General features: G+C 34.2%; 2 protein-coding genes across 22 annotated transcripts in view; one reads left to right on the plus strand and one right to left on the minus strand.

Annotated features, from left to right (window-relative positions):
• LOC127508063 (uncharacterized) overlaps positions 1–11,245 on the plus strand; it is a 292,618-nt gene extending 281,373 nt beyond the window's left edge. For 2 of the 5 annotated variants that reach the window (XM_051885650.1, XM_051885654.1), the window contains exon 4: positions 3,160–4,406. In XM_051885650.1, the coding sequence (XP_051741610.1) occupies positions 3,160–3,299 (140 nt within the window). In that variant the 3' untranslated portion in view covers positions 3,300–4,406. Of the gene's footprint in view, positions 1–1,557; positions 1,893–2,218; positions 2,534–2,761; positions 3,068–3,159; positions 4,407–5,230; positions 5,470–5,662; positions 5,978–6,427; positions 6,713–6,848; positions 6,960–7,620; positions 7,686–7,847; positions 7,964–10,777 lie in introns of those variants that run through there. The other 3 variants (XR_007928663.1, XR_007928664.1, XM_051885651.1) reach the window with 3 other exon arrangements.
• The window catches only part of LOC127508050 (uncharacterized), a 383,187-nt gene that overhangs the window by 260,441 nt on the left and 110,015 nt on the right, over positions 1–12,731 (minus strand). Inside the window, exon 1 of one of the 17 annotated variants that reach the window (XM_051885609.1) lies at positions 367–708. The exons of the other annotated variants lie outside the window; for them this stretch is intronic. Within the exon in view, the coding sequence (XP_051741569.1) occupies positions 367–412 (46 nt within the window). The 5' untranslated portion in view covers positions 413–708. Of the gene's footprint in view, positions 1–366; positions 709–12,731 lie in introns of those variants that run through there. 17 annotated transcript variants of the gene reach the window in all.

The following is a 12,731-nucleotide window of genomic DNA, read 5'->3' on the forward strand; positions in this document are numbered from 1 at the left end:
CGCGGTTTGTTTATAATTAATTTATTCGTACACAGCTCCCATTCAACAACAGAGCACCTACGTGTATTTAATAAAAGTGCAGGAGACTACAAATAGTGAAGGACAAGTTAAAAAAGGGGTGGCGAATGTCGGTCCTGGAGAGCCGAAGTCCTGCAGAGTTATCACAAATATAAAAAAAAAAAACTCCCCTGCCCGTAGCTCCCCAGTAACCATTAAAACCCAGATTAGCTTGTTGAGATTTAATTTGAAGCAAAACTATTCAAGACTCTGGCTTTCCAGGTCCATGTTGTCCACCCCAGCCTCTACTGTTTCCGGTGTCAGAGTGAAACCGAAAGTGGTAAAAATAAACAGAAATCGTGAACTTACCGCACATTAGTAGAAAAATCTGAAATAATTTGAAATTGTTCTTCATTCTGTCGAAGATTCCAGCAAAATCTGATTTCGATGAATATCATTAATGTTCGCTGTTGTTTCTGAACCACACCCTCCCGACCGACAGCGATGAGTGTGAACAAAACCCGCTAAATACCTACAGAGAGATCTTAATACCGACTGTAACTGATTAATACATTTTCATTATAGTTTATCTGCTACTAAAGAAGAAGAACTTTAACGTTTCCAGATCTGAAAGACTGTAGAGAAGCGCAGAAACCTGTAATGGCGGAGATTATAACGGTTCTCTTTCTTTGCAGCGGATCCCAAACTAAAATAGAGCATTACTGCCATCTGCTGTTTGAATGGACCGGACAATTCTCTCTTTTTCTCTTCCTCGAACTCTGTTTTGAGTTCTTGGACAACAGCCTACAATACAAAATATGCAGGATGAAGTGAAGGTGTAGGCTAGTTTACAGAAATAAATAAAATGAAAATGAGAAAACACATGGTAAAAATAAAGAAATCAATCAATCAGTCAATCACAGTATTCTACCAACTTGATGCAACAATCTTTAAGTATTAATAATCAGAGAAGAGTTATTTTATATTTGGAATGATAACAAATGAATGATTTCATATTTGTCGTCATATTTACTTTTGTGGGCGTTGACTTGAATTACTTAAGCTCATTTTAAATGTCTGGAGTGGTTTGACACATCAGACAGTTAATCTCGTTCATGATAGGAATATATATATATATATATATATATATATATATATATATATATGTATAGGCTATTACTTCATACGTTGTGTGTGCCAAACAGACAGACTGATGTGTAAATAGTAAGACACAAAAGATTTGTAAATTTCAAAAATTACAAAAAAGTAAATAAAATAGAAAAAGACAATAATCAGTCCCTATTTAAAGTAACATCTATTGATACATTCCTATCATTAATACTAGGTTCCGTTTATAATTAAGAAAAGCATCATGCATCCACACTCATTTTAAGTAGTTTAATTACTTTTCCTTAGTTATGGGGACTTTTGTAGTTGCGTGGTAGGAGGTTGCGATTAAATTAAGGCTAAATGAACACACAGATATTATAATTTTGAAAGATCCCGCTGTTAGACTGTTTGGAAATTCACACATGAACATAAAAACATGATATCACAGCTTATTCTGATGTTTTAGAAGAGAACAGAACTGAACTGTTTAGACCAATGAGGATTAAGCTGTGTCGTCATCAAGTGGTTTCTCAAAGTAGAAGTTGATTCACTCCTCCACTTCACAACAGACCTGCAGCACCAGCTGTCCCTTCAGCTCTTCTGTCGCTGTTTACCAGATCTTCAACCTTTATCATCACATTTATGGCTTTTTGTGTTTAAATGTAGCTTTTAGGAACTTGGGAAATTAGGAACTTGTAATTGGAAACCGTTCACCGAAATGCCAAAAAATATAAATGACATGGACATGTTTATATTCGTCTGTTTGTGCTTATGGAGTCTGAATGGTAAGTATTTTATGGCTTCATTTCTGTATAAAGGCTATTATCATTTGTGCACATACAATCCATCATGTTATATTTCAGAAATTTTTACGTTTTGTCATTGAACTCAATTATCTTCGTTCATGATGTTATTTTGTCATTTTTCCATTGACATCTAAGGTTTAATTTGTTACACATTATTGAATTATACATTGAAATTAGTAAAGAGCGGTTCTGAAGATTTATTTGTTTATTATTAGTAGTATTTATTTTTTTATTTCTTTTCTTTTATTTATTTATTTATTCAAATGAACAAAAACTCCAAATGTGGTGTTTGTGTTTGTGTTCAGGTGTGTTTGTTGCTGATGCAGTGAAGTCAGAGTCAGTGACTGAGGGAGAATCAGTCTCTCTGAACTCTAGTGTCACTCAAATACAGACACATGAAGAGATCAACTGGAAGTTTCGTGACATTCTCATAGCTAAAGTGAAGAACAACAAAGAGAGCAAGTTTTTTGGTGATAATGCTGATGGGAGATTCAGAGACAGACTGAAACTGGATCAGACTGGATCTCTGACCATCATCAACAGCAGAACCACAGACTCTGGACTTTATACAGTCTCCAGCAGCAGAGACACGATCAACACAATCAATCTCACTGTCTATGGTGAGGAGAGAGTTACTGTCTGTTGACTAAATTCACCAGATAATGTTACTGAGAATATTATAAAATGATAGAGAATTCTGTGATGATGCTGATCATTTTATCAGTTCTTATAATTAAATTGTATAATATTTGTTTATCTGCTTGTTTAATTCAAACTTTTAATATGAATAAACTGGAAACAATCACAGTGATTTCTACTGAATCTGATTTATTCTGTCATGTTTTCAGCTCGTCTGCCTGTTCCTGTCATCAGCAGTAACTCTTCATCTTCATCTTCATCATCATCATCATCATCATCATCATCATCATGTTCATTGGTGTGTTCAGCTGTGAATGTGAGTCATGTGACTCTCTCCTGGTTCAAAGGAAACAGTGTATTGTCCAGCATCAGAGTGTCTGATCTCAGCAGCCGGTCTGATCTTCTTCTCCATCTGGAGTGTGTGGATGATTCCTACAGCTGTGTGCTGAACAATCCCATCAGAAACCAGACTCAACACCTCAACAACACTCAACTCTGTCACACATGTGCTGCAGGTACTTCACTGATGATATTTGTCTATGTATATTTTCACAAACTAAATGAACAATAATGATATATTTATGTTGCTCATTTCTTTTCTCATTAGACCGTATCCACTGTTGTGGCTTTACTGAAGCTGTGATCCGATTGGCTCTCTCTGCTCTGGTGGGCGTGGCTACTGTGGTTGTTCTGGTTCATGACTTCAGATCCAGAAGTCTTCAACAGAAGAAGAGCGTCCAGAAATAACCATCAAACTCTGATTAATCTCTCAGGAAGGTAGAGATGTTCTTGAACAACTGTAGACATGATATTATAAGAAATATCATTTTAAAAATTATTATCATTTTTTTCAGCATCTAAACTCTCATTTTTAGTTTACTCCTTTTCTAATTTTCACATCAGTTGTGTTTGTTTGTCACTTTTCACAATATAAATCATTTTAAAGCAGATTTTCAAATTTTGCCTTAAAATATACACTGTGACAAATCAATATATATACACACAGTCAAACCAAAAATTATTCAGACATTTTTTATAAAAAATTTTAAGAATTTTGTAAATTCTTCATACAGTGGACTAGCAGTAAAATTGATAAAAAATCTGGGACCAAATAATAACATGAAAATGTAATATTTTGTATGTCCTCCTCTGGCCTTGATAACAGCTTGCGTTCTTGCTGGTTTGTTTTCATGTACTTTTACACAGTTTCTGTTGTTAGTGACTGTAACTGGACATCTGAATAATAGTTTAAAAAAAGTAAAGTGATTTACTATTTTTTTCTGCCTTTCTTATTAAACAGTAAATTTGAAAATTTGCAAGCTCAAATAATCCCGCTCAATGAGATAATAATCTTGAAAACTGTTATCTAAATAAAAGCATTAATAAGATTATTACTTGTGTTTGCTGACAGATTGTTGGGGTTATGATATGTTTTTAAATTCCTTTATTTTTATAGTTTATTGGAGTATGAATGAATATACTGAAATGTCTGTCTCCATTTCACTGTTATATTTATGACAACAGAAAAATACCATGATATTGATCAAACTTTTGTTGTAAGCCATGATTAATGGTCAGTTTGTTTAACTTAATTTGTATTTTTTATATAGGTAAATGTAATGGGTTTTTTTTGTTTTGTTTTTCCTGTTGGTTTTCTTCTCATGTTTTTGTTTTTAGTGTGAACAGACAGACTTTAATAAGTGGAAATCCTTTCCTTTGAATAGACAAGTGATTATATTTGTTAGATTATTTAGTTTTTAGTCAGGAGAGCTTGTTTTTAATTGTTATTTTGGGTCAAGTGCACATTTTAAAGATTTCTTCTTGTGAAATAAAACAATAAATCATTTAAAGGTTTTTCAGGGTCTGCATGTGTCTTAAATGTAGCAATAACCTGATGAGAAGGAAGAAGGATGATGGATGATTTGATGCCAGGACAGAGATTAGCAGAATTATATAAATCTTAACTATATATTATTTCCACAAACAAGTTCAAACTATTGCATTTTTCTTTAATACATTAGGGGTTTTAATATACAAGTTAAAGCCAACACAAAACTTGCTTTTGAAAAGTGGGGCATGGTTAAAGCATAAATCATTTATTTAAGTTCCATTTATAATTGTTTTTTTAAATAAATAAATAAATTAGGCTAACATTAGAAGCTCATGAAGAATCAGTTGCAGAACCTGCTGCCATACATGAAGGAAGTAGGCTGTGTATACAAAATGCGAGAAAGCAATCTTTTAAAAAACTGAACTGGGAGGAATGGGAATATTAGTCAGTAGTAATTCTTCTTAAACTTCACCGTGTCTACACTGGATGTGACCAAAGACTTCACAAGCCATTATAACCCGTGTTACTGTACACACTGGACACCGTACTACTTCTGTGTGCTCTAAACACTCGCCATACTAACAGACATGAAGGACAAATGAATTTGCGACAGTCAGTCGCTTTGTCATGTCCAGGGTAGACAGACTCAAGCTGTTGCAGCACTGTAGACACGGGGTTAGTAATTACTTTGTAAAAGTTTTTTTTCACTAAAATAGGTGTATTATATATTATACAGTAGTTAACATTTCAAGTGGATCAAAACCTTTCATCAAACTTGTCCTAAAACCTTCTTCTTAGGACAGCTTTGATGAACTTTTTTGATCCACTTCAAATGTTGACTACTGTAGATGAAACCCGTATAAGTGAGAAGCCACAGGCTGTAGAGCCTCTGAAGGGAAGTGCTCTAGAGGAGCTTATTATTCACTCTGAGCTTCACTACAGACCCACAGCACTGTCCTCTCCTGATCTTCTGCCACTTTCTACCTTTATTAGACCATTTCTGCTGGGATTTACTTTTCTAATCTAGACACAACAACATATTTGACATGTTTATATTCATCTGTTTGTGTTTATGGAGTCTAAATGGTAAGTATTTTTATGGCTTATTATTATTTGCCCACAAACAAATCATTCTGTTATTATCAATCTTTTGTTTTCATGTGTTATTAGACTAATATAAACATTTATTAATGATGTTATTTTTCTTATTCAATGATTGTTTCGAATTGAGAAAAACTCCAAATCCGGTGACTCTCAGAGTATGTGTGTGTGTGTTCAGGTGTGTTTGTTGCTGATGCAGTGAAGTCAGAGTCAGTGACTGAGGGAGAATCAGTCTCTCTGAACTCTAGTCTCACTCAAATACAGACACATGAAGAGATCAACTGGAAGTTTGGTGACATTCTCATTGCTAAAGTAAAGAACAACAAAGAGAGCAAGTTTTTTGGTGATAATGCTGATGGGAGATTCAGAGACAGACTGAAACTGGATCAGACTGGATCTCTGACCATCATCAACAGCAGAACCACAGACTCTGGACTTTATACAGTCTCCAGCAGCAGAGACACGATCAACACGATCAGTCTCACTGTCTATGGTGAGGAGAGAATTACTGTCTGTTTGATGATTTGGGTGTTTCTTTATGTTCAGTTTTGGTTATAGACTTTAAGAAAATAAGCATATTAATAATGTTAGACCTGAAATCACATTGCTGACTCCTTTGTTAAGGCTGTAGCATTTATTCATTATATGCAGCTGAATAACTTTTTTTTCTCAATAGTCCTACAAAATTATTTAATTACAGCTCAATTGTAAATGATGCATAATAAAAAATATTCTCAAATATTTAACTGAAAATTGGGAGGCTTTATTCACAAATTGCATCTCTTAATTCATCTCAAGCTTCTCAGTGCCACTGTTGTTTGCTTGCTGAACAAGTACGCTGTTCTTTCAATATCAGATTGTTTTTAAATGCTCTACTTTTCAGTCTTGGTTTCTCATCTACTTCATTAATACTCATTTATCTATATTCTCTCACATTTTCCAGCTCGTCTGCCTGTTCCTGTCATCACCAGAGACTGTTCTTCATCATCATCATCATCATGTTCATTGGTGTGTTCAGCTGTGAATGTGAGTCATGTGACTCTCTCCTGGTTCAAAGGAAACATTTCATTGCCCAGCATCAGTGTGTCTGATCTCAGCATCAGTCTCTCTCTACCTCTGGAGGTGGAATATCAGGATAGAAACACCTACAGCTGTGTGATCAACAATACCATCAGAAACCAGACCAGACAACTCAACATCACTGAACTCTGTCTCACATGTGCTGCAGGTACGACAGCGCTGATATATTTGTTCATTTTCTGAACTGATCTCTGAAGTTCTGTAGTTCAGATATAGTGTTTGTTGAAGGTTAGATTGACAGATTCATTCACTTTAACCCTTCATTGTGTCTACTCTGTATCAAGGCGAATCCTCGTTGATCACTGGACTGATCTCTGCTGCTGCTGCTGGATCTCTGTTGATTGTAGCTGCTGTCGGGATCTTCTGGATCTGCAGGAAGAAAACACACCAAGAGGGCAAGTATTCCTACTGCTGAGATATCTGTACAAATACAAGTTTTTAAAGGAGCAGTAAGTTTCCCTGCTAGATGTCATGACTGTATGAGACCATATGAATGTCTGTCGTCTAATGAACACAGTAGAAGATATTTTGAAAAATGTGGGAAACCAAACAGTTGACAGTAGCTACTGACTTCCATAGTGTGGGGAAAAATACTGTTGAAGTCAATGTTTGGTTACCCACAATCTTTAAAATATCTTCTACTGTGTTCATCAGAAGAAGGAAATTCATACAAGAATTTATTTATTTATTTATTGGCTAAACTATTCCTTTAATGCGCTCTTGTGTGTAGGCTTAATTTCTGACGCATCTCATCCCAAACCTCCATTACTAATTCCAACATGTCATTTAAGAGCTAGTAATGGAGTCATCGATGTGCAGACTAATTTGGTTAGTTAAACCATGGTTAATTTGTGGTTACCATCGTTTAACTACACGATTCATGTTTTTTTTTTTTTATTTATTTTTTTATTCATTATTAAAACCATGGTTCATACCTTACACTTCAACCAATCAGAATCAAGCATCCCACAGCCCTGTATTATAATATTAAAATAATGAAAATCAGTGCTGCAGAAAAAGCAACAATAATTCTTTTTGTCATTTTTGTTGAAGCAGTTCAGAGCGGTGAAGAAATCACATACGCTGATCCCACATTCTACAAACGAAAAGCACAGAAATCGGTAGGAACTTTATTTCTGTGTATGTGTGTGTGTCATTTCAGCTAAAAGTCTGATCTGACATAGATGTGTATTTGTGTGTATAAGTTAAAAATAAAGTTAAATATATATGATAATGGTCAGTAACATTCTTGATAACTACATCTGTGGTGTGTTTTCTTACAGAGAGCTCAAGAGGAGGAGGATGTGGTGTACGCAGGAGTCGTCATGCGACACTGATAGAAATGTGCTCCTGTTGAGCCAGCTTTCTAAAACCCAAAGATCCAACAATGGAAAAGGAGGTGAATTACTACCCTAGTGAAAAAATAGTATACTTAAGCACAATTTATTTGTATGTATTTTAGTATAATTAAATGTATTTGTGGCACGCTATAAATTGGTATACTTAAAGTCTGCTAAATTGGAACAACTAATTTTGTACTAAATGCATTTTAGTTGTCCAAAAGCAATGCTGAAGTTCAACTAAAGTTGTATTAAATATACTTGTTTGTGCTAAAGTGGAACTATTCCAAGTATACTTAAATACACTCTTGTATTTAAGTTTTGAAATGCAGAATTCACTCAGCATAAACTTTAAATGTATTTTGCTGACATTAGAATTGCAATTCAATTACATTGTAAGAGTGTTGAACATACATTAATATTATACTAATAACAAACTTTTAGTGATTTTAAAACACATTGCAATGGCATTCCAATTAACTTGTAGTGTGCTAATGGCATCATTATAGTGTGCTTTAAATAGGCTACAATAAAGTAATCTTTATAAATAAAGTTACAGCTTTAGAATATGCCTTTTACAGACAGCCTCAGTATACCAGTAACTTACTTATCCAGTGAACATCAGTGAGACAATGGGAACAGATTTATATGTACATTGAATGCAGGAACCAGTACGGGCTGGAATCGAACCCGGGTCACGCAGGCCGCTGTTGCACAAGAGCACTCGGTTTACCTGTTGCGCCACCACACAGATATAAACTGGGGTTACTTTTAAGGACAGCACAAATTATATGGATTAAAAGACTGTGAATCGCCGAGAAAATTATTAATATAGACACAGTAAGTGGTGTGTGAAAATAAATGTGAAACGGCCTGTTGCTATACAACACGAACGTGCATTAAACTTTAAGCTGTTGAAGAAATAAAACCATTAGATGCAACATTAAATATCAATAATGTTTTGCTTCCCTTTTACCTGACATGATCTGTCATTAACGCAACATGAAGCAACTGCATAAACCAGCACATTAGTTTTATTCTTGTGCACGCACTAAAACACAGACAGTTCCGTTCGTTGGTGGAAAAATGTGAACGTGCAGAACTGCTTGTGTTTCACTTCTGATCAGGTACGTGAATTTCTTTCACCATTTCAAACTGACTATATGTTGTTTTCTTTATTTGTCATAATTACAAATATTTACTTATGTAACTACTTTCTATATGTATGTATATCTGTTTGCAACCATGCAAAATTGTGAAAAGTGCTATAGAATTAAATTAAACAATAGCCTACCTGATTTTCAAAGTGTGAGCAAATTATTAAAAAAGGTAAAGGTCATAATTATAAACTTACTTATGATTATTTTTTGCAAACTCAAAACACATTTCCTGTAAACATTATCTAGGCCAATACTATTTTTTAAACAAGTAGAACTCAAATACTGTTCATTGAATTGGACATTTAATCATAACAGGTCAACATAGTATTCAACAAAAATAAATTACTGAAGTACTTAAAAATGTAACAGATGAAATTATTTTATTTGCAAATTTCTCATGGTTACGTCTGAGCTGTAGGCAAAAGTTGGGTTTGAAAATTCTGCCCTTACAGCCAATTAGCAGAAACAAACTAGATGTTTCAGTTCATACCTCATGTTTTCTGTGGTTTGCACAAAAAGAAAGTCTCATCTAAAAAATTATACAGCATCATCTAAAAATAATTTGATCATTCTCAGATTTGAAATACATGGTGAGACTTGTGTCTTTAGCTACAATGACTTTCTAGCCTCTAAAGTTTCCTTCTGACAAATGTGCCAAAATCTGCAACACAGATTCCCAATAGTGTGCACTCCAGCGAGTTCGGTTGTTTAGCAAAATTACAGCAAAACTGTTTGTTGGTGCGTGTGATGGCATTGGCATTATGGCGTGTTCAAAACATATCAATCATTGTGGTTCAACCAATAGTAGGACGGTGGGGCAGGCCAATGGGGGTTTAGCTTCAGCAGTTACAGTGTTTTCAAGTCATGTCAGAAATGTATTTATGAGTTAAAATGCATATGAACATCAGCACAACTCATGAGTTTAGGTAACTCTGGATTTCCTTAAGAGTTTCCAAGTTAAGTACGTGACGGTGAGAAAACATGTCAGAGGCAATGGATGCAGAGTCTGCCCTAGTGAAAAAACCCTACCAAAATGTGTTTAAAATAGGCCTACATTCATTTCACACTAACTACAAACCCATTAATATACAGTAGCCAGCATTTGAAGTGGATCAAAAAAGTTCATCAAAATTGTCCTTAGAAGAAGGTTTTAGGACAACTTTGATGAAGGGTTTTGATCCGCTTCAAATGTTGACTATTTACAGACATACTGACATAAATATTTTAATTAAACTTTATTTGCAGGTCTCCTTTATTGCACAATGCATATTTCTAAATATTAAGCCTAAAATGTGTTTAATATCATTATTAGTAAGGATAGTATGATCACTGTATAATTTGAATGCAAGATATATATACTTGTACTAAAGTATACTTGCAATAGTTCCACTTCAGCACTATCAAATATACTAGTATATAAGTATATCTTTAGTTGGACCTCAACACAAAAATACTTGTTCCAGTTTAGCAGACTTTAAGTATACCAATTTAGTATACTAAAAGTACAATTGCAGGGTATTTATATTAAGTACATGCAAATGTAAATGCAATTGTAGTATACTTAGCATAAAATAAATGTATTTCAAATAGATTTTTGTATATTTATTTTTCACTAGGGTGTAGTAGAGTGGTTATGTTATTATGTGTGAATATAATGATATATGTGTATTTTATGTCATGAATATAATGATATATGTGTATTTTATGTCACAGGAATCACGCACAAGAATTCAGAAGTTAACCCCTATTCTTAAGAAAAAGATTTAACCTGAAAATCTAACTCTCACACAAGTGTGGTGAAATCATTCATAAAAAGGAAATGACTGGTTTTATTCCAGGGCCTCTGAGCAGTGCTTTTGTTGTGTGTATGTTTGTACTGTTTTCAGATTCTGTTCTGTTAATGTGTTCAGACAGTTTAGTATTTCTCTGCTGGAGCCTGTATGAACCTGATTGAGCGTCACCTGCTCAGTGAACATGTTCTTTCACAGCTCTCTCACTGTGATGTTTTAAAGTGTAAAATGTTTATATGCAAGTCATTTATTTCAAAATCTTCATATTTTATTGCTTTGACACTTATACCTTTACTCCCGTTTTGTAGTGTATTGCTCATTTTGCGCTGTATTTTGTAGTAAATACAAAATAAATAAATACATAAACAATAATATAAATAATTTCCACTGATATCCTTTCTATTTCATTATGTACTATATTTCAAAATAACATCTTTTGTCTGGTCACATTCACATTCTGTATTTACTTACAACTATTTTTAACAGACACTTTTATTCAGAAAATAAAATCTTCTATATGCCATTCATTGAGATAACAAAAAGTTAAGTCTTTAAAGTTAAAGGCTGACTTTAATCAATGAATATCTGAATAAAGTCTTTTTAAAGGTGAAAAACATTAATCTCCATAATCTCATTAATCTCTGTCTATTGAAAACACCGTTAAACGGTTCTAGGAAGAAGCTGACCACTGGAGTAGGGAAAAAAATTGTAAAATTAAAAACTAAGAAGAAATATAGCTGCAAGCAGCAATTACTGGGGATCAAATGCATCAAATGTTTTCTTTAACTTAAATCATAAAAGTAAAAGACTGTTTACAGCCAACACAAGCAATTTACTAGGAAATATATAGGCTATATGTTTTAATGCTATTTAACAGTTATGGAGGTTGAGCCAAAAACCTAGGACAAGATTGTGAAAGACGTTTTTTAAAATAATCTCCAATATTTAACGAACAATTTGATTGACAGCGGCGGCAGAGGCAAAGTTGCTCAGAATGATTTCTACCATGTGGTATGAATGTTGCGTGAAATTGTGTGATATACAATCCCTTAAGCACCTGAAAATCCTGAAGAAGACGTGAAGCATGAAATTTTGCCAGGATGATCAGCTTCTTTCTCGAACCGTTTTAAATAGACTTGAAAATTATGTTGGCATTAGTGGAATTGCATTGTCATGGTTCAAATCATACTTATCTGACCGTTATCAGTTTGTAGTAGTAAACGAAGAGATGTCATATTGATCACAAGTTCAATATGGAGTACCGCAAGGCTCAGTACTAGGACCGTTGCTGTTCACTCTGTACATGCTACCCTTGGGAGATATCATTTGGAAGCATGGCATTAGTTTTCACTGTTACTCTGATGATACTCAGCTCTATATTTCTTCGCGCCCTGACGAAACTTACCAATTCACAAAATTAATGGAATGCATAGCTGATATAAAAAATTGGATGACCAGTAATTTCCTATTACTAAATTCAGAAAAAAACAGAGATTCTAATTTTTGGACCAAAAACTTCTTCATGTAATAACCTAGAATATTGTCTAACACTTGATGGCTGCTCTGTTAAGTCTTCGTCGTCAGCTAAGAACCTGGGTGTGCTCTTTGATACCAATCTTTCATTTGAAGGCCATGTTACTAGCATCTGTAAAACCGCATTCTTCCATCTTAAAAATATATCTAAACTACGACATATGTTCTCAATGAAAAATGCAGAACAGTTGGTTCATGCGTTCATGACCTCAAGGCTAGATTACTGTAACGCTCTACTGGGTGGTTGTTCTGCTCGCCTGATAAATAAACTACAGCTCGTACAAAATGCAGCAGCTAGAGTTCTTACTAGAACCAGGAAGTATGACCATATTAGCCCAGTTCTG

This window comes from Ctenopharyngodon idella, chromosome 3 (assembly GCF_019924925.1).
Source record: "Ctenopharyngodon idella isolate HZGC_01 chromosome 3, HZGC01, whole genome shotgun sequence".
Taxonomy (NCBI): Eukaryota; Metazoa; Chordata; class Actinopteri; order Cypriniformes; family Xenocyprididae; genus Ctenopharyngodon; species Ctenopharyngodon idella.